This window comes from Rhinolophus hipposideros (genome assembly GCF_964194185.1).
Source record: "Rhinolophus hipposideros genome assembly, chromosome: 21".
In the NCBI taxonomy this organism is placed as follows: Eukaryota; Metazoa; Chordata; class Mammalia; order Chiroptera; family Rhinolophidae; genus Rhinolophus; species Rhinolophus hipposideros.
The window spans coordinates 41,304,235-41,328,575 of NC_138067.1; the positions used below are offsets into that span (position 1 = coordinate 41,304,235).

At 56.3% G+C, this 24,341-nt stretch overlaps 2 protein-coding genes across 4 annotated transcripts; one reads left to right on the forward strand and one right to left on the reverse strand.

Moving 5' to 3' along the window:
• Positions 1 to 1,888: 1,888 nt before the first annotated feature.
• KLC3 (kinesin light chain 3) lies at positions 1,889 to 9,760 on the forward strand. The gene is made up of 13 exons (XM_081030433.1): positions 1,889 to 2,009; positions 4,774 to 5,039; positions 5,547 to 5,777; positions 6,064 to 6,133; positions 6,547 to 6,766; positions 7,121 to 7,208; positions 7,283 to 7,384; positions 7,856 to 8,029; positions 8,655 to 8,745; positions 8,819 to 8,859; positions 8,948 to 9,057; positions 9,241 to 9,304; positions 9,546 to 9,760. Exons 2-13 carry the CDS (start codon positions 4,782 to 4,784, stop codon positions 9,615 to 9,617), a joined length of 1,521 nt encoding a protein of 506 aa, XP_080886559.1. The 5' UTR covers positions 1,889 to 2,009; positions 4,774 to 4,781; the 3' UTR covers positions 9,618 to 9,760.
• On the reverse strand, positions 8,293 to 24,231 carry ERCC2 (ERCC excision repair 2, TFIIH core complex helicase subunit). Of its 3 annotated transcripts, none has more exons than XM_081030431.1 (24): positions 24,112 to 24,231; positions 23,725 to 23,824; positions 22,669 to 22,746; positions 22,532 to 22,594; positions 22,250 to 22,363; positions 20,265 to 20,381; positions 20,056 to 20,172; positions 19,627 to 19,750; positions 19,437 to 19,533; positions 19,136 to 19,269; positions 18,885 to 19,053; positions 16,677 to 16,795; positions 14,432 to 14,501; positions 14,275 to 14,344; positions 14,073 to 14,174; positions 12,892 to 12,955; positions 12,251 to 12,372; positions 11,441 to 11,533; positions 11,283 to 11,355; positions 11,013 to 11,083; positions 10,728 to 10,871; positions 10,441 to 10,584; positions 9,889 to 9,987; positions 8,293 to 9,234 (listed from the first exon to the last, which is right to left on the reverse strand). In XM_081030431.1, the coding sequence occupies exons 1-23, from the start codon at positions 24,114 to 24,116 to the stop codon at positions 9,895 to 9,897; spliced, it is 2,283 nt and encodes a 760-aa protein (XP_080886557.1). In that variant the 5' UTR covers positions 24,117 to 24,231; the 3' UTR covers positions 8,293 to 9,234; positions 9,889 to 9,894. The 3 variants fall into 3 exon arrangements, with proteins under 3 accessions (XP_080886557.1, XP_080886556.1, XP_080886558.1); XM_081030430.1 differs by lacking the exon at positions 24,112 to 24,231 and adding an exon at positions 23,928 to 24,105; XM_081030432.1 differs by lacking the exons at positions 8,293 to 9,234; positions 9,889 to 9,987; positions 10,441 to 10,584; ... (8 more) ...; positions 14,432 to 14,501; positions 24,112 to 24,231 and adding an exon at positions 23,928 to 23,991 and having other exon boundaries at positions 16,474 to 16,795.
• Between the last annotated feature and the right edge of the window lie 110 nt (positions 24,232 to 24,341).

The following is a 24,341-nucleotide window of genomic DNA, read 5'->3' on the forward strand; positions in this document are numbered from 1 at the left end:
TTCCTGGCTCAGGGGTCACACAGCTAGCAAATGACAGAGCAGAGAGTTGCACTTTGGTGGCCTGGTTCCGCTCCAGTCCCTGGGCTGCCTCCTAGTAAGCATATGGCAGAACCACCATGCAGTGTCCTGAGGCCAAAAGAATTGGGAGTTGCTAGGGTGGGTGTTCAGCTGCCTCCTTCTACTCTGTTCCCTAAAAATAATCTAGAGAAGTTAGAACGTGAATTTAGGTTTTATTTTCCATCATTCAATCAACACCCACTCTCCCGAGTGCTTTCTCTGCGTTCTTCCTGTGTTGGGTAGCACCGGGGACACAATAGTGAGTCCAGTGTGGGAGATGATGACTCAGAATGGGAAAGGCTGGGATGTGGGAGCCCAGGAGCCTGCAGAAGTTCGGAAGGAGCGTCCCATCCAGCCTGGGGGTATCGGGCAGAGAAAGCTTCCAGGAGGAGGGAGCCTTTGCCTTGGGGCTTGGAGAACAGGTGAGGAACTGGGCTGGAATTTGGGGCCTGGTTCACGGACCAGCAGTGCCCTCTGCTGGAAATTTCTTGTAGTGCAGTGACCGGGATACTGCAGAGGTCCGGAAAAGCCCTCTTCAAACTAAATAAATTCTGTGATGTTAGAATCCTGTGCACCCAGCTTTGGCCAGTTTACGTTTCTAGGACTTGACTCAGTCATCCAGTCACTCAAAAAAGTCTCAAATACATGGTGATGGAAGGAGAACTGACTCTGGGTGGTGAACACACAATGTGATATATAGATGAATTGTACACCTTAAACCTATGTAACTTGACTAACAATTGTCACCCCACTAAACTTTAATTAAAAAAACAAACACAAAAATCTTTACTGAGAACCTCCTTTGCGCCAGGTTCTATTCTGGTGTTAAAGATGCAGTGCTGACCATACAGAGCTCTGCTCTCAGGAACTTACGTTCTAGGAGGGGAGAACCAATAATATGTCATACAATCAGTAGTTAATATTTGCTAAATGCTTCCTATCCATTTATTAACTCATTCAATCCTCACAGCCTTTGACTCTCCCCATTTTACAGATTAGAAAAACTGAGGCACAGAGGTTATATTACTTGCCCAAGGCCTGCACAGCCAATACACAGTGCTGAGATCTTATTCGAACCCAGAGCCCAATTTTTAGCCATTACATTACCTCGTCAATAATGTGATGTAACATAACATAATACAGTGGTACCTCAGTTTTCTAACGTAATCCACGAGTTCAGAAACGTTCGAAAACAGCCGACAGCTAGACCTCAGGATCTTGCACTCAGTGGAAGACGTGTGACAAGTTCGACTTCTGAGTCGGGTTCAAAAACCAAAGAGTTTACTTCCAGGTTTATGGCATTCATAAACCAAAATGTTCGTTATCGGAGACATTCAAAAACCGAGGTACCACTGTAATGTGATATAACGTTATGTAAAATAATTGTAGGCCCTGAAAAGTTTTGTGAACCAAATCAAAAGTGGGAACGAGGTAGTGGTTTGGTGTGAGGGTGTGATTTAGAAGGGGCAGTCAGGCAAGGCCTCTCGGAGGAAGCGGCCTATGAGAAGAGACCAGAAAAAAAGGTGAGATCTGTGGGAAGAGAGGTCCAAGCAGGAGCACAGCCAAGGCAAAGGCCTGGCAGCTGACACTGCAAGACCATGGTTCTGGCATCTAAAGTTTCCAAGATTCCGAGTTTTTAAGTTGCTGGCTCTCCGACGTCCCCGTTTCCAGGCCTCTAGCGCGCCGGAATCATCCTCAGGTTCAACGTGCCCTGGAGGCTCCAGGCTCCTCCTCCGAGGTGGTGCTATTCCTGCTGGGCCTTCGCTGTGGGGCTAAACTTTCCCTGGGCGGTGGGCGGGGCCGGCCTCACCTGCAGGGGGCAGGGCTCCAGGCCGCCCCGCCCCTGGGAGGACCCACCCCAGGCCCCAGACGCTAGGCGCAGCTGGGAGCGGCGTGCGGGAGGCGGCAGGGCCCTGCACAGCACAGCGGGTCTGGGAGCGGGCCGCAGTCAGGTGGGCGCTGGAAGTGTGGGGCGGGGGTCCCGGCGGTCGCGAGGATGGGGGCGGAGGGTGAGGGCTGGGCCTGTCGCTCCCCTGGGCCCGCTGGCCTGACATCGAGGACAGGCCTGAGGGCCCTGGATGCCCCCTCCCCAGCCCTGGGGCTCCCGGGGCTCTGGAGGCCCAGCTGGGGCCCCACCCCCTCCCCCGTGCACAGGTAAACAGGAGCGGGGGCGGGGCTTAGGGAGAGAGAGGGGCCCCTTGTGACCGCTGCTGGGAAGCAGGGGTGCACTGGTCTGGGCAGGCCGGCCAGTGGTAAGTTCTGTGCTAGGCGGGGCTGACCATGATGGGGACGTCCTGCTGCGAGTGTATGGATATAGTGTGGTGCGTGTGTATTAGTGATGGTGTACGAAGCTCAGATGTGCGTGTGACTGTGTATGAAGCTCAAGTGTATGTCGAGATAGTGTCAGGCTGTGAGTATAGGTGTGAAGGGGAGATGGACTGTTTGTGTAACCCTAGGAGGGCACACAGGGACTGTGTGAAACGGTGTGGGGCTGTTTCAGTGACGTGAAAATGTGGGAGACCTCTGATTGTGTGTCTGTAATGCTGTGTGCCCGGGAGGGAATTGAACTCTGTAGGATTAGGTATGAGTGTGACTAAGGGGTTGCGTAGCTGTGGTTGTCTTTCTGCCAGTCATATGGGGGGTGGCAGGGAGGTGGGCAATGTGTGTAACAGAATGGTTGTGTGGGGTGTGTCTGATTGTCCTTGCCAGCTGTGTAGTCCTGTGACAGGGCTGAGCACGGGAAGGGGAGTCAGCTGCTTGGAGGACTGTATGAGTGTATGAGCTAGTGTGTCGAGGAAACAGCCCCAGTGCTAGGTGGCTGTGCGTGTCGCTGTGACTGTTACTGGGGTTGGCTGTGGGTGGTGCAGGCGAGGCTGTGTCTGGAGCATTCAGCTCAGTTATTTGAGCTTGTACATGAGGTTGTGGGAGGTTGTATAAATCGGCAGGATTTGTGATTGTCAGGATGGCTCTTGAACTTGTGAGATTGTGGTTGACTGTTTATGGGGTTTGTGTGTGAGGTGTGAGACTAAAGATGGTATGACATACATACACACGCACAAATAGAGAAAGAGAGATGGATAAATGCCCGAACACATACACAGAAAGAGAGGTTGAGGGTGATGAGAGCCTGCAGTCTATGAAAAACAGGATTATGTGCTACCCTTACAGTGTATCTAAGCGTATCTGATTGTGAACTTGCGAGCAGGTACAGAAACCGCTGGGCTGCTCATGGCGGACAGAGCTGCTAGAGTGAAGCATGCCTCAGAGGGTGTGTGCATGTCCCCACAGCTGTCTGTGCCCTGGGCACCCACTTATGGGAGTATAACTGAGTCTGAGTTCAGGGGCCATTTGCACGTCCATGTTTGAAGCTCTGTATCTGTGTGCTCATGTGCAGACAGACGAATCCCTGGCCAGCCCTGCCAGGGGGTGGGGGGTGTTGGAGGACATGGGGAAGATGGTGACAGGTCCCCAGCGAATCCTGGGAATGTGTGTGTGTGCTCGGAGGAAGCACTGGGCATACGACGGAGAGTGGGCTGCTTGCGGAAGTGTGGGAGAGGCATGTGTCATGGGCATAAGTGCAAGGAGACACTCTGAATGGGAGAGATTTGGGATTCGGTTATATTTTCGAAGGTGAGGAAGGAGAGGCAGAGAGTTCGTTTTTGCATGTGTTGGTTTTATTTCTGACAGGAAAATATATCTGTGCGTTAGTTTATATTTCTAAGACAGGAGTGTATGTGTGTGCGCCTGCATTAGTGTGTTGCATTAGGTTGTATTTTGAAAGGAAAATGTGTGTGTGTGAGTGTATGTGATGTGTTTGATTTTTCAGAGGAGTGTACTGAGTTGTATTTCTGAGAGGGGAGTGTGTGTGTGTGTGTGTGTGTGTAAGTGTGTATATGAGGGACTGAGCCACCACCAGTCAACTGTGTCATTGACTTTGTCACTCACATACACGCCACATGAAGTCCTTCATTTGAGACCCCCCACCCATTACAATCTGGGCCTCAGACCCTCAGCTGTCACGAGGCCAGTGTGACATCCATGGGCCACACCTGCCACACGTGTGTCCCAACACGCCTTGGGCTGGCTGAGCCTGTCTGCAGTAGAGGGTGGAGCCCCTGATCCCTCAGGGTCTGTCAGCTCCTTAGGCCCCCAGAGCCCATACAGGGTGCCCTGAGCCCCCCCATCCAGAGGCCTCCTCTGCTTCCGGTACCCCAGCCCCTGGGCTGCTCCTCCTGCCCCACCCCGCCCCCAGTGGTCTGACTGGTTCCCAACAAAACACCCTAAGAGTGAGCTCACGAGAAGCTGCCGCCTCCACACGCCCCGCCCCACACACCCAGCGGAGGAGGCTGCCTCCAGTCCCAGGTCACACAGCCAGAAGGTCTGGGCCAGGGTACCTGGGGGTGGCGAGGGCTGGCCACATGAGCTGGGGGCAGGTAGGAAGCCACAAGCCAGCTGTTAGACTTCTTTTGGTTGGTCATCTTTTGGGGTTTTGGAGTTGCCCTCATGGCTGAGGACAGGCAAAGCTAGATTAGAATGTTCCCAGGATGGGTGTGAGACGGGGTGCTGGCTGGAAAGAGGAGGGTACGGAGGCAGAGGGCTGGCTGGGATGGCTGGATAGGGAGATAACTAGGAGTCGTGCTGGTCAGGATGGCGTGGAGGCTGAAGGGCTGGCATGCCTGGCTTTGGCAGTGATTCCCCAATCCCGCTGCCCCCCAGGAACAGCAATGTCTGTGCAGGTGGCAGCCCCCGGAAGTGTGGGGCTGGGCCCAGAGCGCCTGAATCCTGAGGAGCTGGTGCGGCAGACGCGGCAAGTGGTGCAGGGGCTGGAGGCCCTCCGTACAGAACACCATGGCCTGGCTGGGCACCTGGTGGAGGCCCTGGCAGGGCAGGGTCCAGTGGCTGGCTTGGAACTATTGGAAGAAAAGCAGCAGGTGGTGAGCCATTCGCTGGAGGCCATCGAACTAGGGCTAGGCGAGGCGCAGGTATGAGAGGGCCAGCTGTGGGGGGGTGGGGGGGCTCAGGCCTGGGTGGGGTCTGGGAGTGAGAGGGCCCATGTATTCAGGGGACAAGCCTGGGATAGGTGAGACCTAGGGGAGCCAGGCCTGGGAGGGGGAGGCTCTAGGCCAGAGTTGGGGTCCCTAGGCAGCGTTGGGAGGGCCCTTGAGTGTGACAGGATCCGCTGAACCAGGTGGAGTCCTTCCACAGAACTGCAGGTCCTGGAGAACCTTTGGGATGCATGGGTGGGACATGAAGTGTCCCTGGGCACAATTTATGTGCCTGTGTGAAATCAAGGGGTCCCTGGGTAAGATTTGGATATGTCCCTGGGAGCCTCCATGCATCCTTGGAAGTCACACTGGAAGCGTTTCTAGAATCTGGTGGATCCTGGATAGAACAAGGTGCTCTGGCTTGACTTGAGGCCCTGGGCTGGGCCAGGGGCTGTCTGGCAGGGGAAGGACCAGGGCCCTGACTGGATCCCCAACCTGAGGCAGGTGCTGCTTTCCCTGTCGGCACATGTGGGCGCCCTGGAGGCCGAGAAGCAGCGGCTGCGAGCACAGGCCCGGCGGCTGGCCCAGGAGAATGTGTGGCTGCGGGAGGAGCTGGAGGAGACTCAGAGGCGGCTGCGGGCCAGTGAGGAGGCTGTGGCCCAGCTGGAGGAGGAGAAGAAGCACCTTGAGTTCCTGGGGCAGCTACGGCAGTATGACATACCTGCCGAGATCCAGGTGCTGCGGGACGGGAGAGGTGGGGGCCATGGTGCGCCAGGGGCCTCGATCCTCCTTCGATAACCCACAGCTCCCCAACCCTCCATGGAGCCTCAGTGTTCTAGACCCTGAAGGAACTCCCCAACCCACTAGAACTTCCACAGGCGCCTCCAGGTCCTCCCCCAGCACTCAGGCCACCCCTGCGGCCCCTGACCGCCACATCCCTCAAACCCCGAGAGATTCAGGACCCAGTCTCTCAAACAAACTCCCAACCCTCTGACTTCCCACTTTCCTGTCCTCTCTACAGCAGCACGAGTCCCCCCCTCGCCGAGACAGCCTGGCCTCCCTGTTCCCTAGTGAGGAGGAGGAGAAGAAAGGTGGGTGTGGGGGAGACGTGGCCGTGGGGAGCTCAATCATGGGGGATGAAAAGGCGAAACTGGGGAGAGACTGCTGAACCCCAAGGTCTCTGAGCAGCAGATGAGGGAGGTCAGGGCAGGCTGTCAGGCGGATGAAACAGGTGGCTGTAGGAGGTGACAGCAGGCAGGTGAGGCTGGAAGGCACGACACCAGGCCGGCCATGGTGGCCACAGCCCCATGAGCCAGGCAGATGCCCACGTTTACAACCCATGGGTCAGTAAAATGCCTGGGATCCCAATCTCAGAAGTCAGTGCAGGGGCCCATGGTCCTGGGGGCGGTTGGGTAGCGAGGCAGCTGTAGTTCTAGGGTGAAGGTGTCACTCGTGTGGGGCTGGAGGGGCAGGACTGTAGTGACTCGGTGCCCATCACCCCCAGGTCCTGAGACGGTGGGGGCCGCAGCAGCTCAGCAGGGGGGGTATGAGATCCCGGCCCGCCTTCGGACGCTGCACAACCTCGTGATCCAGTATGCAGGGCAGGGCCGCTACGAGGTGGCTGTGCCGCTGTGTCGCCAGGCCTTAGAGGACCTGGAGAGGAGCTCAGGCCACTGCCACCCTGACGTGGCCACCATGCTCAACATCCTGGCACTGGTGTACCGGTAAGGGCCGCAGGTGGCCACAGCTAGAGGGGCAGCAAGGGCGGGAACCGTAGTTGGCTGGAAAAGGGGACCCTGGTGGCCTGCTCTGTCAGCATGGGGCACTGGGATGGTGGGAGAGATCTGGGGAGGCCACTGTGACCCAGGCAAAGAGGACTCAGGGAGCATGGGTGACCGAGACCCCAACAGAGTGTGGACAACAGGATGGCCAGAGGCTTGGCAGTGGTCTGGAGGTGCAGGTGTGGGGAGACCCAGAAGGGACCCCCAAAGGGCGCCACCCATGCTTGGTTCAGCCAGGTCCCTGGGCCTGCCACCCGCGTTTGGCTGACTCCCCTCCATCCCTGGGCCACCCCATAGGGACCAGAACAAGTACAAAGAAGCCACAGACCTTCTCCACGATGCCCTGCAGATCCGGGAGCAGACACTGGGCCCTGAGCACCCTGCAGTGAGTTGGAGCCCAGGAGGAAGGGCTGTGGGCTGTGTCTTCCAATCCCTCACCTGCTTCCCCCAACCCCACAGGTGGCTGCCACCCTCAACAACCTGGCCGTCCTCTACGGGAAGCGTGGGCGATACCGTGAGGCAGAGCCCCTGTGCCATCGTGCCCTGGAGATCCGTGAGAAGGTCCTGCCCCCTGCCCAGGCCGAGTCCCTTGTCCTGGGACGCCCTTCCCATTTGATCCTGAAGTGCTCCCTGATCCTCTGGTGCCCCTTTTGTGCCCTTTCTACTGGATGTCGTAAGCCCACAATTTGAGCCTGGAGCACCCATTCCGGTGACCCACCACCCTTGACCTTCTGTGAGCTCCCTTTGATCTTGACTCCTGATCTCTTTTAACTCACCTCATATGCCCCCCCAACCCGTGAGCTCCTTCCCATTTGACCTTGTATCCCAAGGTCACAGTGGTTTCTGGACCACCATGACCTCCAACCTGACGAACCCCTAGTTTTTTTTACGAATCCCTAGTTTGATAGTGGAACTTCTGCTCTCCAAGCCCAACCTCATGTAACTCTCCATTTTGACCCTGTAACCCCTAACCTCTGACCCCCATTGTGGTTGCTGGCGTCACGTGACCCACCAATCCTGGATGACCCCTAGGTCCTGGGCGCTGACCACCCGGACGTGGCCAAGCAGCTCAACAACCTGGCCCTGCTCTGCCAGAACCAGGGCAAGTTTGAGGAGGTGGAGCAGCACTATGCCCGAGCCCTGAGCATTTACGAGGCCCTGGGAGGGCCCCATGACCCAAACGTGGCCAAGACCAAGAACAACCTGGTGAGGGTGCCATGGGTCCCAGGGGTGGGGGGGACGGGCCACACGATGCGGGGGTACCCGTGGGCTCCAGGGTGGGATGCTACAGAGGCCAGGAGCAATCCCCTCTGCCAGGCCCAGGGAGGAAGGCGTCCCCTGAGACTTGGCTTCCTAGCTGAGCCCTGACTGGTGAGCTCGCTTAGCGCAGAAGACAGGGAACGTCAGGAAACAGGAGAGTTGCTGGCAGCCAGCGAACAGCTCCAGTGAAAGAGGAAGCTGGAGAGCTTGGTTGGGAGCCGATGATAGCATCAGACATTTATTGAGCTTTGGATCCCCTGCTTAGTATTTTCCTGTACCATCCGCTTTTTAAGGGACCCGGTGAGGTAGGTGTTCTTGTGGCCCCCATTTTGCAGATGAAGAAACTGAGGCACAAAGAAGTTGTGTCACTGGCCCAAGGTAGAGTGGGAAATAGGCTGAGCCAGGAAGTCTCTTGCCCTGTGTCCCCAGGCAGAAGTGGGGTCAGGCTCCAAGCCCACTCTGCTGTAGGCAGAGGCCTGGAGTGGGATGGGGCTGACGGGTCTGGGGGCAGTGCTGGGGCCCGCGGAGCTCCCAGATTTGAGCCAAGATCACAGGCTGTGCCCTTCCGCAGGCCACAGCCTACCTGAAACAGAACAAGTACCAGCAAGCAGAAAAACTATATAAAGAAATCCTCAGCAGGGAGGACCTGCCCGCTCCTCTCGGTGAGCCCCCAGTCCCTCCCCCCGAGGTGGCTTCTCCGTGTCCCCACCACAATGGCCCCCATCTGTTCCCCAGGAGCCCCCAGCACAGGCACGACTGGTGACACAGAACAGCAGGTGAGGATGGGCTTGTCTCCAGCTCCCAGGCCAGGAATGGGAACTGGATGGGATGGGGACTGACTGGTGTCCCCCGTGCCCTCCTCAGACCGTTCGCCGTCGGAGCAGCTCATTCTCCAAGTTCCGTGAGTCTATCCGGCGTGGAAGCGAGAAGCTGGTCTCCCGTCTCCGAGGCGAGGGGATGGCAGGGGCAGCCGGGTGAGTGTTGGATCAGATCAACAAAGAACCCTGCTATCTGCAGCCCACTCCATCCCCTGTCCTGCTCAAGAATCTTTCATGGCTCCCATCTTCCCTGTGACACATACAGTCAAATCCGATGTTGCAGAGGTCTTCCCCTGCGTGGGAGCCTGACGCTCCTGGACTCACTTGTTTCCTCTGTAGGATGAAGAGAGCTATGTCACTCAACACGCTGCACATAGACAGTGCAAGGGCTGCTGGGACCCAGGTGAGGGGGAAGATGGGCACCTGGGTCAAGGACAGAGTGGGGGGCCATGCTGACAGGCTGAGGCAAGAAAAGGGTGGAGACAGTCGGGCTGGGATGGACCCGAGAACAGGAGAATGGACGGGTGGGGACAGAAGGATGAGCAACACAGCCATTAAGACGGACAAGTTGGCAGCCATGCTGCTGGAGCAGGGCTGTCCTGCCCCGCGCCCACCCTTCAGCCATTCCTTGTGCCTGTCCCCAGTTCCCAAACCAGCACCTGAGTGAGGCTTCTCGGACCCTCAGCACCAGCACCCAGGACCTGGGCCGCCGCTAAAGTCGACAGAACCACGTGGCTCAGCTTCTCAGGGAGAGTGGGAGAGGGGTGGCCAAATGGGGGTCCTTTCGTCTCCCTGCCTCTTGGGTGTACTGGGCTGCCCTCTCCTGAGATTAAAGGCTATGGATTTGGCAACCGGGAGCGTCGGCCTGAGGTTTCCTTCCTTCAAGGGTCTTCCAGTGACTTCCCTGAGGCCCCCTCCAAGCCGCTGGGACCCAGGGCCACGTAAGGCTGGAGTCACCAGGAACACCTTTTGTAGCCCTGCCCCCACCTCATGCTACAGCTGCTGTGCAATCTGCTCGATCCTCCGCAGCGTCTCCTCTGACTCCAGCTGCTCCAGGCTGAGCAGGGACAGGCCCAGCTGATCCTCCTGCAGGAGGGGGACAAAGAGGGAGGGGTCAGGCCAGGAGCCGGGAGACAACTGCTGCACTTCCGCACATGCCCCAGGTGGGGACAGAGGTGGCTCACAGGACAGGATGCATGAATTTCGACACACCCATATAATGCAGAGAGTGCCATCCCTGTAAACAGAAGACGGGCCAGAGGAGGAAGGTGGCAGCCAGACAGCTGTGTCCCAGCTAGGGAAGGATCAGCTTTCCAGAGGCCCCACCACCTGTGTCTGCTCACCCCACCTCCTCCGGCTCCCACGCACCTGCTCACCTACTGGAGCGGGACACACTAGTGGCTGTAGCCCTTGACTTGCCCCCAGTTCCCCGGCCTGGCACGTGGGCACACACAAACCTCTTTGTCAAGGGCCCTTCCCGGAGGAGGAGCTTAGCCTGGGAGGGTGAAGGGAAGTGAGGGCTGGCCAACTCAGGCTCACCCGGTGGAATGGCTGTGCCATCTGCCTCAGGAAGTACTTGGCCACCTGGACGCCCTCATCCACGGTCAGGTTGAGGTTGGCATCAGTAAGGTGTTCTTGGATCCACCGGGGCAGCTTCCCCCGCTTGTCCGCCCGGGCAAACCGCTGGGCAGGAGGGTGGGAATGAGAGGGAGGGTGTCAGGACCCTGGGTTGGGGGTCGGGGGGCATTCAGGCCACCCTACCCAGCTCTCCCCATCTGAAAAATGACTAGGGAACAGCCAGGTTGGCAGGGCCCCTGAACCCGCACCTTGTCAGCGAAGACCATGAGGCCATAGTCTGTCTTGCCCCTGATGGCCCGACCCACACACTGGGCCGCGTGGCGCATGGCATCGAAGGTGAGAAAGTCGTTCTCTCGGATCTGGAACTGGTCCCGCAGGTATTCCAGCCGTGCCTGTGTGTGAGGAGATGGGGGAGCGGAGCGGTCCCCTCCTGCCTGTCCCTCCACATTCAGCCCCTTCCTCACACCACAGAAGTCCTGGGGTTGCGGGGCAAGAGAGGCCTTAACATCCTACCCACCCCAGGTGCTGCTCACCTTGAGAATGCGGCTCTGGGTGTAGACATAGGGGACGCCAAACATGATGACGGCCCGCCCGAAGTGGTGCACTGGAAGGAGGGGGCAAGAGGGGGGTTACCAGTGTGACAGGCTGGAGAGCCACCCTCCGGTGGCCCAGGAACGGGGGGGAGAGTGGGTGTGCTCCGAGGGCCCCTGTGTGTGCCCTGGCTGTGGGTGGTGCCCTAAGGGAGCAGAAGTGGTCAGAGCTCCGGGCAGGCTCCTGGGGAGGGGAGAGCCTAGTCCACTCACCAAAGTCGATTCCCTCGGACACTTTGCCTCGAGCCACTGACAGCAGGATGGCCCCACGGCCGTTCTCGCAGGCCTGGGGAGGGGAGGCCAGGACAGAGCTGCACCCCTCAGAGCTGCCCCCTTCGGCCCCTCTCTCAGTATTCTCCACCCTCACCTACCTCCTGGTACTTCTCCAGGGCGACACTGGTCTCAGCCCCATCTTGGGTCTCGATAAAGAGCAGCTTGTTCCTCTGGATGTTTTCGAGGATGCCCTAGGAAAGGACACCAGGCAGGCCAGGGTGTGTTGGCAGCAGGATTAAGCACACAGGCGTCCTCACCTCGCCCCGGTTCCCTTCTGTCCCCAGCAGACTCGGGAAGGAGGGTGGTGGCACTGGCACGCCTCACTTCCCACCCCCACCATTCCCTGGTGCTTGGATTAGCCAGTTCACTCATGTCACCCCAAAGAGCTTGCTTTCACCTCCTCCTGAGAGCTGGGCCATGGAGCACTCAGAAGCAGAAAAGACAAAGCGGTAGCCCCTACCACATCCTGTCGCCACCCAGTGCCCAGCTCCCAGTCTCCAGAATGCCCCATGCCCGTGCCCACACACTCCCCAGTAGATTCTTTATCCTGAGTCTCTGTCCAGCCTTAATTCCCCAGAACCTTCCGTTAATAACATAGCACCCAGCTGGAGTCACACTTGCTACCCTGTGTCTCCGTACCATAGATACTGGGGGGACATGGTCTTGGGGAACCCAGAAAGGAGGTGTGTGGTTACCTCTCCTGAGGGGTTATGCCTTTGAGGGAGGGGCCCACTGTACACTATTTATTCCTTAAATTGTTCACATGTATCTTACACACCATCCTGTCACCTATGACATATGTCAACATTCACAACGCGAGGAGTAAAGCGAGCACCCAGAGGAGCAGAGCCAAGAGCTGAGGAGCCAGGAGCCTTCAGGCGCCTGGGCGGCCGGGGTGGTGAGAGTACCTGCTCGTACCAGGAGGCCACAGTGCTCTCCATGTACTGGTAGCTGGTGAAGAAGGCCACGATGCCATCAGGGACCACAGCAGACATCTCCAGCAGGAGGTTTCCATAGTTGCGGATCACGGCTGGGAGGGGTCACAGATTGCACCCTCTGCTGGCCTGGGTTCTCTTCCCCACTCCCCGTCAGCGTTCCTGTCTAATGCCGGGTCTTGAACTTGAGGCCCACTGAGCCCGTCTGTAGGGCTATTTATCGCTCACATTCCACTTCTTCCAGGCCCGAGGGAGGACTGTACCCCCCCACCCCTGAAGTCAGGCATAGCCATGTGACTTGCCATCGCCAATGAGTGCAGAAGTGGCCGTGTCACTTCCGTCTGAGCACCTTTATTAGCCAGTATACGATTCACCATGATCACCTCTTGTCACATCTCACCAGCACAGTGATGTGTCCAATGGTGGAGGTTCCCAGAGAGGTGACAGTGGGTAGGCCCCCACCAACCCACAATGGCATGTTCCATGGGCAAGAAGTAACCTCTGTGTAAAGCCACTTCGAATTGGGGGTATTTGTTACTGCAGCAAGTCTTAGGCCATACTGACTGATAAATCTCCCCTCTCGGAACCCAAATAAAACCCCCTGGGCAGCATACCGATATCTTCCCGGGTCTCAAACTTGGAGCTGATGGCCACCTGGTCATTGCCACGGCCAATGATCTAGAGACAGCAGGACAGGTCACAGTAAGCGAAGCAGCAGCAACCAGTCCAATGTGTGAGTGCTGGTCGCCAGCCAATGCTGTTCTAAGCTTTTTATAGACGTGGTGTCACTGAATGCTCAGCTACCCTGTTATCAGCACTGCATGGAAGAATGACCTAAGGCTCAGAGAAGGTGAAGAGAAGGTGAATCGCCTACCCAAGGTCACACAGCAAATACGGCAGAGAGGGAACTGGACCCAAGTCTGCCCATGTCCCCAGGCAGCAAGTACGCTCCACTGGCCCCAGCCTCCCGCTAGTCGGTTCCAGGAGAATGCTCCTCACCATGACCTTGAGAGCCACTGCTACAACCCCACAGGCAGCCTCACAAAACCATGCTGCAGTGTGGTCAGCACCAGTCCACAACTCCCAAAGGGCAATTCCCAAAGCCACAATACTCTGGGAAGTCCAGATATTTAAGTTTGGCACAAACTCACAGAGTAGGGAAACCTGCCCTCCCCGAGTCTATTCAGAGTCCTGACTTATCTCCCTTTCTGACTCTACATGCTTCGCTGATGAAATAATCATATGACTTTAGCTGGAGGTTGTTGCCCACACCCCGCTGGGAGTGGTACACAGCACATAGCATAGGCCTCGTTTCTAAAGTCGGGAAAATTCTCAATTCTCAAAATTCTCAATTCTAAAGCACATCTGGCCCAAGGGCTACAAGATGAGGGTCTGAGGGTCCGTGTTACAATGCCCAACTTACACAGGAGACTGAGGCAGCGCAGAAGTGACCTTGGTAAGTCACTTACCAAGGTCACTTACCAAGGTCACAGACAGATGATGAACTGGGCAGAGCCACGCTAATCAAAATCCAGGTCCTGGGCCACATAAGTGTGTTACACCCCTTAGCTCACACTCCCCTCCACCACCCTGGGAGATCAGGGAGGAGGCATTTCCATTTCACAGATGAGAAAACTGAGGCCGGAGGTGTACACCCACAGGAAGAAGTAACATCAAGCCCAGGTCTGTGTGCACCCAGAATCCGTATCCTGAGCTGTAAAGCTCTCCTGCCTGAGCAGTGGCGGGAACAAAGAGGAAAGGCAGCCAGCCGGTCACCCCACCTTCTCCCACGTACCATAGGGCACAGGCAGATCCGGGCCAGCGTCATGGTGAAGGTTGCCATGGTGACAGGGTGGAAGTCCAGGATCTTGGGGTAGATGTCCAATGGGGACAGCGTCTGTAGCAGGGACAGCAGGACAGATCTCAGCAAGACTGGGCAGGAACTAGGAGCCCCTCAGGGGAGAACTGGGGATTGGGGGGTGGAGAAGGATCCTCACCCCAGAAGTGATAATGACAGACTGGAAGCGCTCGAACACAGGTTTGATAGCCAGAGAGGCATCCATGCAGCTGCGGGGAGCAGACGAGGATGGTGAGGCCTGGTTGGGGGGCTGGGGCCCACGGTCTGTTCATGACCTCACTGGGGTTGGGTCTCACCTGAAGTGCAGGATGGGGTTGGCAATGGTCGGGGTCCTGTCGTCAAAGGGTTCAATGATGATGGTGAAACCTACAAGGGGCCAGTGAGATTCCCAGGGTGCCAGCAGTAACCATGCCCATTCAGCTAGTCCCCAGTCCCCACCGCCATGGTGAAAGGAACCAGTCACCAGCAGCCCAAGCCTAAAACCCAGGCATCTGAGTCCAAAATTCACCCCAACCTGTGCACTTCTCCCCAGGACCAACACCTGTGCAGACATTCATTGAGGATCCTGAGCAGAGAGCACCAAAGATTCATTCTTCAGTCTCTCCCAGGGCCGTAAGGGCCCACCCTGCCACTCAAACCAAAGCCTTGATCCTTCTCCCACTACTTTTCTGTCTAAGCCATCAGGAGGCTGTCAGCTCCGCCTCCAAAGTCTATCTGCAATCTGACCACTTCCGCCCCCTCCCCAGTTCAGCTGCCACCACCTCTGCCCAGCACTGTAGTTGCCTCTTTTCCTCACTGGGCTTCCAGCTCCTACCCTGCTCCCTTCACAGTAGCCAAAGGGACCTTGTGAAATCCTGAGTCAGGTCACACTCCTGTCTTGGTCAGAAGCCCCCCCACAGCTCTCCACACCCTTCCTGGGGTCCAGGATCATCTGTGGAAACCTGCCATTCCGACCCATTTTCTCTTGCTCACATGCCTCCTGCCTAACTTTCAAAAACCACCAGTCTCACTCCACCCCAGGGCCTTTGCACTTGCTGGCCCTACTGCCTGGAAATCTTCCCAAGGTGGCTGGCTCCATTTGGTCATTTGGGACTCAGCTCAAAAGTCGACTCCTCAGAAAGGCTTTCTTCCCTGGCCACCCTGGCCACTGCAGGTCTGTTCCAATATGGCAACCTATCTGTTTCTCATGAAAACTGTGACTTTCTGGAATTATCTTCCTCATTTGTTTGCACCTTCGCTACCTACCTTCCCTCTAGAATATAAATCCCAGAGGTCGTGGAAGAAGTCTTTCTTGGTTCCTGCCTGGCCTGTTTATTGAATAGATGGATGAATTCACATATTCAATTTCACTTAGTTAAAAAAAAAAAAAAAAGTCAAGTCCTCTGTGCTCAGCCCTGTGCAGGGGACACACCAGTAACCGAGACATCTCTGGCCCTGTTCTCTCAGGGCTCACAATCCAGTGATGGGGACACAGACCTGTCCCCAATGACCACCCAAAGTGGGCAGGGCTGGGATGAGGGAGGCCGGGGGTAGGGGTCTTGAGAACAGCCTGGGGCTCAGAGAGGGCTTACTGGAGGAGGAGACATCTCTACTGAGCCAAGAACTGAAAGCTGAGGGGTACATAGTTGGAGGCTGGAGGATGGGGAAGGATATTCCAGGTAAAAGAATGTGAGGTATAGGTAGATAGGCGAGTGGGGAGGAGAGGAGAAAGACAGCCTGAGAGGGAAGACAGAGTGGCACGGAGAGATGCACACAGAAGGAAGCTTCCCATGGGACTTGCTGCTTGAGAGGCTCTGGGGTAGGGGGACAGACTCTCCATCCTCCTGCTGAGGCCGGGCCCAGCCGCAAGACATGAGACAGGCCTGACCTGGTTTCCGGGACAGAGGAGTAATCCCCAGGGATCAGACTCACTCCAGCCAGCTTAAAGCTGAGGAAGGGGAGGGAATGCTGCCAGATAAAGGCGCTAAAGCCTCCGGATCACTTCCCCTCTCCCTAGCGAGCTGGAAATCTGAGTATCATCTCCCCCTTGCTCCCCACACCCAGGCACTAAGTCCCCGCCTCTTTACCTCCCACATTTCTCTCCACTCCCTCCCTTTCTCTTGTGCAAACCTGCCCAGGCTCCTCCTCTCCTGACCCCAGTCCCTGCCAGAAGAATCTAAAGTGCAAATCTGCCCGTCCCTCCCTTGTTCAGAACCTGCCATGGCTCCCCAGTGCCCTCAGGTACAGAATGACCAAGTCCTTACTGCACCCTGAGTGAGAGTTGACCCCACAGAACTTCTCTGGCCTCATCTCATACCATCGCCATTCCCATCCTTCTCCAGTCTGCAGCCAGAGGGAGCCTCTGAAAATACAAATCTGAGCACAAGGCTCGCTCACTCAAGAACTGCTGCTGGCTCCACAGTGCCCTCAAAGCCCAAACTCCTGAGCACAGTCCTACAAGGTCCGAAGTGTCCAAGTCCTACACACAATCCTCTGGCCTCTGCTGGGATCGTGACTGCAGCTGCCAGGGGGCCCAGCAGAGGCAGGAAGGGGTGCTCTTACCCTTGGAGTAGGTACTGACAAGAGTGGCGAAGTTAGCCAGGAGGGTGAGGGGGGAGAAGTCAGCGAGGTCCGCAATCTCCAAGGTGTGCAGGAGGGAGCGGAGGCGTTCTGCGCAAAATCTGGTGGGGAGGCAAGAGGGGGGCGGGGGTAGTGGGAAGCAGACAGGACCAGCAGCCCTCCTCCAACAGAGCACATGGTCATGCCTCTGCCTCCCCAGGTGACTGGGTGGCTCCATGAGGGCAGGGACTGGGGCTGTGTCACCTCCGTGTCCCCACATTGTACATCTGCATGTCATGCAGAGCCACGGCGGTACAATGGCACACACAGAACAATAATCACACATCCCAGAGTCATGTGGTCACATGTCACACAATCTGGTATGCAGGTCTCAGTCAAAACAGGAAATCCACAACCACACCTAGAATCCCAAAGTCACAACATGAATCCTGCACGGCCGCACGGTCACACGCTTGCACCCAGAACCTCACACCGTCTCAGTCACACTCGGCCACCCTGGTGACACATGCAGCCTCCAAGTCCCACATGCCCACACACCCTCGCAGAGTCACACACACTACATCACACTCATGCACACACAAGACCACCCCTCCCCAAACAATGGTCAGGCTGAGGCTCTCACCATTTGGGGGCAGGTCATGGAGAAGGGCCACCTGGCTCGGACCCAGGTCGACAGTCAAGAGTTTAAAACCTCTCTCCTGGATGTCATTTCTTCAAGTCTGTCTTCTCTTCTTTCCCCACCCCACCCCTACCCCTCTGGGCTCCCCCATCTCAGCCCTCCCGGCTCTGGGTCGTCCCTGTTGGGGGATGGGTCCATCTCCCCGTTGGACTAAGCCCAGGAGGGCAGGGCCAGGGTTGTTTCCGTCACCACGGTGTCCCCAGTAGAGCAGGCGCTCAGGGAACATGTGTTGAGCAGCTAACGCCCTATCTTTGCCTTCACAAGTCTCCCATTGGGGGCAGACTGCCCCACCCCCTCAGAGACGGGGAAGCCAGGAGCTTCAAAACCCTACAGGCCTGGCTTCGCACAACTACCCCACCCATTGCTGTGTGACTCTGGGCAATGGCTTCCACACTCCGAGTGACAGTGTCCTCATCTGCAGCATGGGGACACCATACTGAGATTCCGGGAGATACAAAATGTAAAGTGCTCAGCTCATCATCAGTGCTCCAGACAGAGTAGGTACTTATATTGCTGCTTGCTCATTTAACCACCACGGAAACTCTAGAATAAGGAAGATGACCCCCAACCCATCTTACAAAGGAGGAAACTGAGGTTCAGAGAAGACCAATGACCTACCCAAAACAGCAGAGGAAAAGTACAGGAAGCCCCATCCTACTTTTGCCTTCAGGCTCGAGGGGACAATAAGAGGCACTAGTGGGAGGAGAAGGGAGGGGTCCAGGAGGTCTGGGGCATTTCCCCCCAGCTCACACCCTGCTGGGCCCTTTCAGGAGCCCCTCTTTAGGGCCGCTGTCACCCCTGACCCTGTGGCCTGGGGTGGAAATACCTCTGAGCTCTTGGCTACCCAGGGGCCTTGCCACCCTTGATGGCTCCTCTGCGCTACCCACCCCCTCTGTAAATAGTGCCTCTGTCAAAATCTCTTCAGGTAGGGGCCGGCCGGTGGCTCAGGCGGTTAGAGCTCCGTGCTCCAATCTACAATCTACAAAGGCTGCAGGTTCCATTCCCACATGGGCCAGTGGGCTCTCAACCACAAGGTTGCCGGTTGGACTCCTCGAGTCCCGCAAGGGATGGTGGGCTGAGCCCCCTGCAACTAACAATGGCAACTGGACCTGCAGCTGAGCTGCGCCCTCCACAACTAAGATTGAAAGGACAACAACTTGACTTGGAAAAAAGCCCTGGAAGTACACACTGTTCCCCAATACAGTCCTGTTCCCCTTCCCCAATAAAATCTTTAAAAAAAAAAAAAAGCCAAAAAATACCTCTCTTCAGGTAAAGTCTCTGATCAAGCCAGTGCTGCCCGCCAGCCCCCTGCCCACACAGGGACGAGGACCAGCTCTGACCTTGCCCTTGGACCCGCCTGCTCTGGCCAACAGGTGTCACGTGTGCTCCCTCACACTCCTTCCTCACGGCCGACAACGGCCACGTGGTGCCACAGGGCAGAGGCGCTGCGAGGATCAGGGCCTGCCCCCCGCCCCGCAGGGACCGGACCCCCCCGGCCACGCGGGACGCACCTGAGGGGCTTGCGCTGGATGCACACGCGCTGCGCCAGGCCGCTCAGGAAGGCGGGCGGGCTCTCCTGCACCACGTGCTGCACGCGCAGCCGCCACTTGACGTACTCCAGCAGCCGCCGGAGGAAGCCCAGGAAGTGCTCGGCCGTGCGGATGGAGCCCGGCACCGCCTCTGCGGGGAGGAGCGCTCAGCTGCACGCCACCGCCACCCGGAGAGTGGGGCCGGGGCCGTGGCAGCGGGGACAGCAGCTCACCCTGCAGCACCTCGTCGGGCAGCACGGGGTTGGCCAGGTGCGCGTTGGTCTCCCGGGCGGTACTGGCCTCCCGCAGCCCTTCCACCAGGCGCCGGTACTCCTCCCGCAGACGCTGCTCGTCGGTCTCCTTGATCCTGCGGGCAGACAGGTGGTAGGACGAGCAGGAGACCCCTGAGAGGGCACTGCGGTGGGGCGGGTGCCCTGGAGGCAGGTCAGGGAGCGAACAGGGGCTTGGGAGAGGCAGGCGCTGGCTGGCTGGGCCGGGGCCAGCACGGGGTCGACCAGCCACTCGGGTCCCCACCTGAGCACTGTCTTCTGCAAGGTCTCCAGGTTGCCCTGGCATCGGTCCAGGGTCCGGCGGGTGAGGTTGACACTCATGGAGTCGATGCAGACATTGTCTGGAGAGGAGAGGAGAGGGTTCTGGGCTCCATCAGGCAGACGGGGCAGTCTGAGGGGCTGGCGTCACTTCCTTGCCCTGGCTCCCTCCTCACCAATGTTGTGCGCCTCGTCAAAGACCACCACAGCCTTGCGGGCCAGCTCCTTGGACACCAGGTCGGCAATCTTGGGGTCCAGGAGGTAGTGGTAGCTGTAAACCACCACGTTGGCATGCAGGATCTGGGGGGCCGAGGAGGGCAGTGTTACCCCAGCCTAACTGCCACCTCTACCCACCCACACCACCACATCACTCCATCACAGGTCCACAGAGGTTAGGCCAGGAAAGACAGACACAGGCAGATGGACAGGCCGACACAGCCAGACAAGACACAGAGGCGAGGTAAGGCACACATACAAGCGAGTTGATAGACACAGAGGCACAGACCCATAGGGAGATCCAGGCAGACAGACACAGGTAACCGGAAGGGCAGGCAGCCTGTAACCCTCACACACGCCGTCTTCCCACCCCCTGCCAGCCTCCTCACTGAGTAGCGGGCAAGGAAATATGGGCACCAGCCCTGGCGCCGCCCCACAGCCTTCAGGTCATCCAGGTTGTAGATGCCAGCAGGGAGGGGCACTTGGCGTCCATGAACGTCAAATTCCTAGGGCGGGGCAAGAGGATGCCTGGGGGTCAGCGAGATGGGCTGTCACAGGGGCCTGGCTCACCCTCCCTCAGCCCTGCCCCAGCAGGCACCTCGTAGAAGCGGCAGTGGGGCAGGCTGGGGTCCCGCTGGTACTGCGCCCGCACGTAGGAGGCCGTGAGGCTGTGGCATTTCCCGTCGACATCCTTTCCAAAGCGCAGGGGCGTCACCTGGGGAGATAGGGGATACATCTCAGCACCGAAACAGGCTGAGAAGCCCAACCACTGCTGGAACCTGGGGCTCTACACCCCACAGCTGGGTGCAATGGGAGACGGTCCTGTCTGGGGTGAGACGCGGGGATTTGGGGAAAACGTAAACCTCAACCTGTTTCATTACTGAACAGTTAAGACACTTGGGAACTTATTGCAGAGATGCAAGCGTGGCAAAATTGTCACTCTTTAATTATTACTTTTAAAACGTTAAGCCCTATAGACAATGGATTATTCTTCAGCCATAAGAAAGGAAATCTGGCCGTTTGCAACAACACGGAGCCACCTTCAAGGCATTACACTAAGTGAAAGAAGTCAGGCAGAGAAAGATAAGTACCGCATGATCTCACTTACATGTGGAATCTAAAAAAAAATTTTAAAAAGAAAAAAGAAAGAAACAGAGAAGAGATTGGTGGTTGCCAGAGGCAGGGTTAGGGGGTGGTTTAAATGGGTGATGGGGGTCAAAAGGCACAAACTTCCAGTTATAAGATAAACAAATTATGGGCATGTAGTATATAGCATGGTGACTATAGTTAAAAACACTGCATTGCGTATTTGAAAGATGCTAAGAGAGTAGCCCTTAATTTGCATCACAAGAAAAAAATGTGTAACTACATAAGGTGACAGATATTAACTAAACTTATTGCAATAATCATTTTGAAATGTATACAAATATTGGGCCGGCCCGGTGGCGCAGGCGGTTAGAGCTCCATGCTTCTAACTTCGAAGGCTGCCGGTTCGATTCCCACATGGGCCAGTGGGCTCTCAACAACCAAAAAAAAAAAAAAGAAAAAAAAAAAAAAAGAACAAAGTGAAATGTATACAAATATCTAATTACTATGTTGTACACCTGAAACTACTATGTCAATTATACCTCAATGAATACAAAACATTAAGCCTTGAAGATTCTTTAGCTTGGAGATAAAGGATAACTACTTTACTTTTAAAATGCTCAAACACCCAGGACCCTGGCAAGGTCTAAGAATCAAAGGAGGTTCTGATTGCACAGTATGAGAACCCACCTTGCCCTTGCCCTGCTCTGTCCTCTCCAAGTCTCTGTTGGTGGCACCATCACAGCCCAGGGCTGCCTGTCCTCAGAACAAAACCTTCTCCTTCCCCAAAGGGAAGGCTCAAGGCTGCCGACCCTTCCTTCTCCTTTTCCCATTCCATCAGTCACCAAGGCCTATGTTACTTCTCTTTAATTATTATCCATCATACGTATTATTTCTCATATATTCTTACAAATAATGTTATAGAATATATATTCCATGAGTTACCACACATCAAGTGCTTAGAACAGTGCCTGGTGCACAGTGAGCCCGGTGGCTTTGTAACATAATTCAAAAACAACAAATATTCTACGTGTGATATATCTACTAATATCATGGCAGTTTCTAATACTTTTTAGCTCTTTGTACATGCTAAGAGTACACATGCATTATCTCACCCAATCTTATCAACAACTGTACGAAGCAGGTACTTATTTATCCCCATTTCACAGAAAGGAAGACTGAGAACAAGACTGCAGAAATCTCCTCTCCAAGAGTACATAACTAGTAAGTTACAGAGCCAGGAAACTAGGCCTGCCAGTCTCCAGGAACTGCCTTTTTAACCTCTCCCAGGCTGGGGGAAAGTAGGAAGGCTCCCTAGTGGTATCTGCACTTCAGCCATGAAAAGATGAGTTGGAATTTTACGTGTGAGGAGAGAATTCTATGCGTGGCCCCTGCCTATCCCCCGAGAGGTCTAGTCTGAGGATCTAAAACCCCTGGTTGAATATAAGAGTTTCCTCAACCCTGGGGCTTTGGGTGAGGAGACGAATGGGCACTCACCTCAGGATGAATACACAAGTTCTTGCGGGAGCTCAGAGCCAGCCCCAAAAACGGCAGCTTCTCGCCCTCCTGTTTCTCATAGAAGTTGAGCAACTTTCGAAGCTCTTCAATCACCTGTGCCAGAAGAGAAGGGAGGGGGAACTCAGCCTCACTGAAAGCACAAGCCCCTGCCCAACCAGGCCCCAGCCTCCCAAACACCACCCCCAAGCTGCGATGGCAACCACAGGGGGACCAGCGAAGTCCGGGGAGAGTGAGGAAGCACCGGCATTGGCTCTAGCTCACCTTCTCAATCTCAGGCACGGTCCTCGAGCAGTAGATGAGTTTAGTCACCTCCAGTGGATATGCCTGCAGACAACAAAGGGCTCAGCCCATCCAGCCCTTTCCCGCTTCCCCTTCCACAGGCCCAGTGGGTCACTTACCCGCTGGTACGCCATGATCAGGGCCAACAAGGACACTGTCTTCCCAGTGCCTGAGGGCATTTCCAGGACTCCATGGCCCTGTGTGTTGGGATAAGACATAGGCTCTCAAAACTCCCTCCAGAATGCCACCATCTTGAAATAGCAGGCCAACACAGCAATTCAATTTGGGCCCCAGGGGCAGTGGGTTTGAACCCTACTTCTTTGCTGAATGGTCTTAGGCAAGAGCCTTCACCTCTCTGGCCTCAGTATCTTCATCTCTAAAATAGGCCTAATAAGCTCTTTTTCATAGCATGATTATGAGGATTAATGAAAAACTGGGGGTTAAATATTTGGCATAGTACCTGATATACAGTGAGCCCTTTTTCTTTTAATGTAGCAAACACTTCACACTTACTCTGTGCCTGGCAGTATTTCTAAGTGTCTTACATCAGGGTTTGTCAACTTCAGCTTTATTTGTATTTTAGAGCCGGATAATACTTGGTTGTGGAGGGGCTGTCCTGTGCACTGCAGTATGTTTAGCAGCGTCTGTGGCTTCAAAACACTGTATGCCAGTAGCACCCCCACTCCACTAGCATGCCAACCAGGAATGTCTCTAGGCATTGCCAATGTCCTCTGGGAGTCAAAATCACCCCCAGTTGACAACTGTACCTCACTTAGTGAATTAACTCATAGAACCCTCACATTGACCTCTGACTTAGGTACTATTAATACCCCGATTTTGGAACAGGGAGATCGAGTGATTTTCCCAAGGGGACACACAGCTGTGGGTCCAGAATCCCAATCCAGGTAGCTGACCCCAAAGTCTCCATGTTCCCAGCCACAGCGTAGCTCAGCCTTTGGTAAAAACCAGCTACTGCTATTATTAACTTATTTTTGTTTCTTTTTGTTGTTTCCTTTCTTTTATTAACTATTATTATTTTAGATAATAGGAGGTTTTGGAGTGCTGGCTCCCAAGGCCCTCTCATTTCTAACCCAGACCTCCTGCAATCTCAGTCTTAGCCGCCTGCGCGGCAGCCCCACGTGTCAGGTGGGCAGCGGCGGACGGGGCCCACGCACCTTGGCGTCCAGCGTGCGTTTGAGCTCCAGCATGTAGGAGAACTGCTCGGGGTAGATGTAGTCGTACGGGAAGTAGACTAGCAGCCCGTCCACGTTGAGCCTGGAGGCAGGGGCCGCCGGGTCAGTCCCGGGTCCCCTAAGCCCTTCTTCAACCCCCACACTCCCCTGCCGTCGGGCCGGCCTGTGGGTCCCCCCGGATGTACCCCGTTCCCCAGGAGCCTCTGGGTTTCCGCGTTACCTCCTCGCTGCCCATTCCCGTTACCGTGCCGTGGGTCCCCGCCGCTATCCCCTCCCCATCCCTTCAGCCTCCCCTCGCCCCGCGGGGGCCCCGGGCGCGTCCACCGGTCCCCCCATCTTCCAAGCCCCCACGCCCAGCCCCCCTCTCACTTCATGGCGATGGCCGGGGCGAGAAGCGGCACCGACCCGCCCCCTCGTGAATATTCAGTGCGGCAGGATCCGTGGGGCGTCCTCAAGGCGCCGCTCACGCACCTTCCTCACGACGCCACTGGCTGATCCCTCCCGTCACTCTACTGGGGTAGAGCCAATCAAGACGATGCGCATGCGCACGGCCAGACGAGGCCGGGCTCCCCGGGGAGGCGTCGCTGAGGAGCGCCGAA

What these genes read in the sequence shown, in the direction of transcription:
- KLC3 (XM_081030433.1), top strand. Translation starts at nt 4,782, where the DNA reads ATGTCTGTGCAGGTGGCAGCCCCCGGAAGTGTGGGGCTGGGCCCAGAG. An exon ending in TGGGCCCTGAGCACCCTGCA is followed by an intron (nt 7,209 to 7,282) that starts GTGAGTTGGAGC and finishes CCAACCCCACAG; the next exon opens with GTGGCTGCCACCCTCAACAA. An exon ending in GGACCTGCCCGCTCCTCTCG is followed by an intron (nt 8,746 to 8,818) that starts GTGAGCCCCCAG and finishes TCTGTTCCCCAG; the next exon opens with GAGCCCCCAGCACAGGCACG.
- ERCC2 (XM_081030430.1), bottom strand. Translation starts at nt 23,977, where the DNA reads ATGGGCAGCGAGGAGGTAACGCGGAAACCCAGAGGCTCCTGGGGAACG. An exon ending in ACTTGTGTATTCATCCTGAG is followed by an intron (nt 20,382 to 22,249) that starts GTGAGTGCCCAT and finishes CTATCTCCCCAG; the next exon opens with GTGACGCCCCTGCGCTTTGG. An exon ending in TCATGGTCTTCGCTGACAAG is followed by an intron (nt 10,585 to 10,727) that starts GTGCGGGTTCAG and finishes CCTCCTGCCCAG; the next exon opens with CGGTTTGCCCGGGCGGACAA.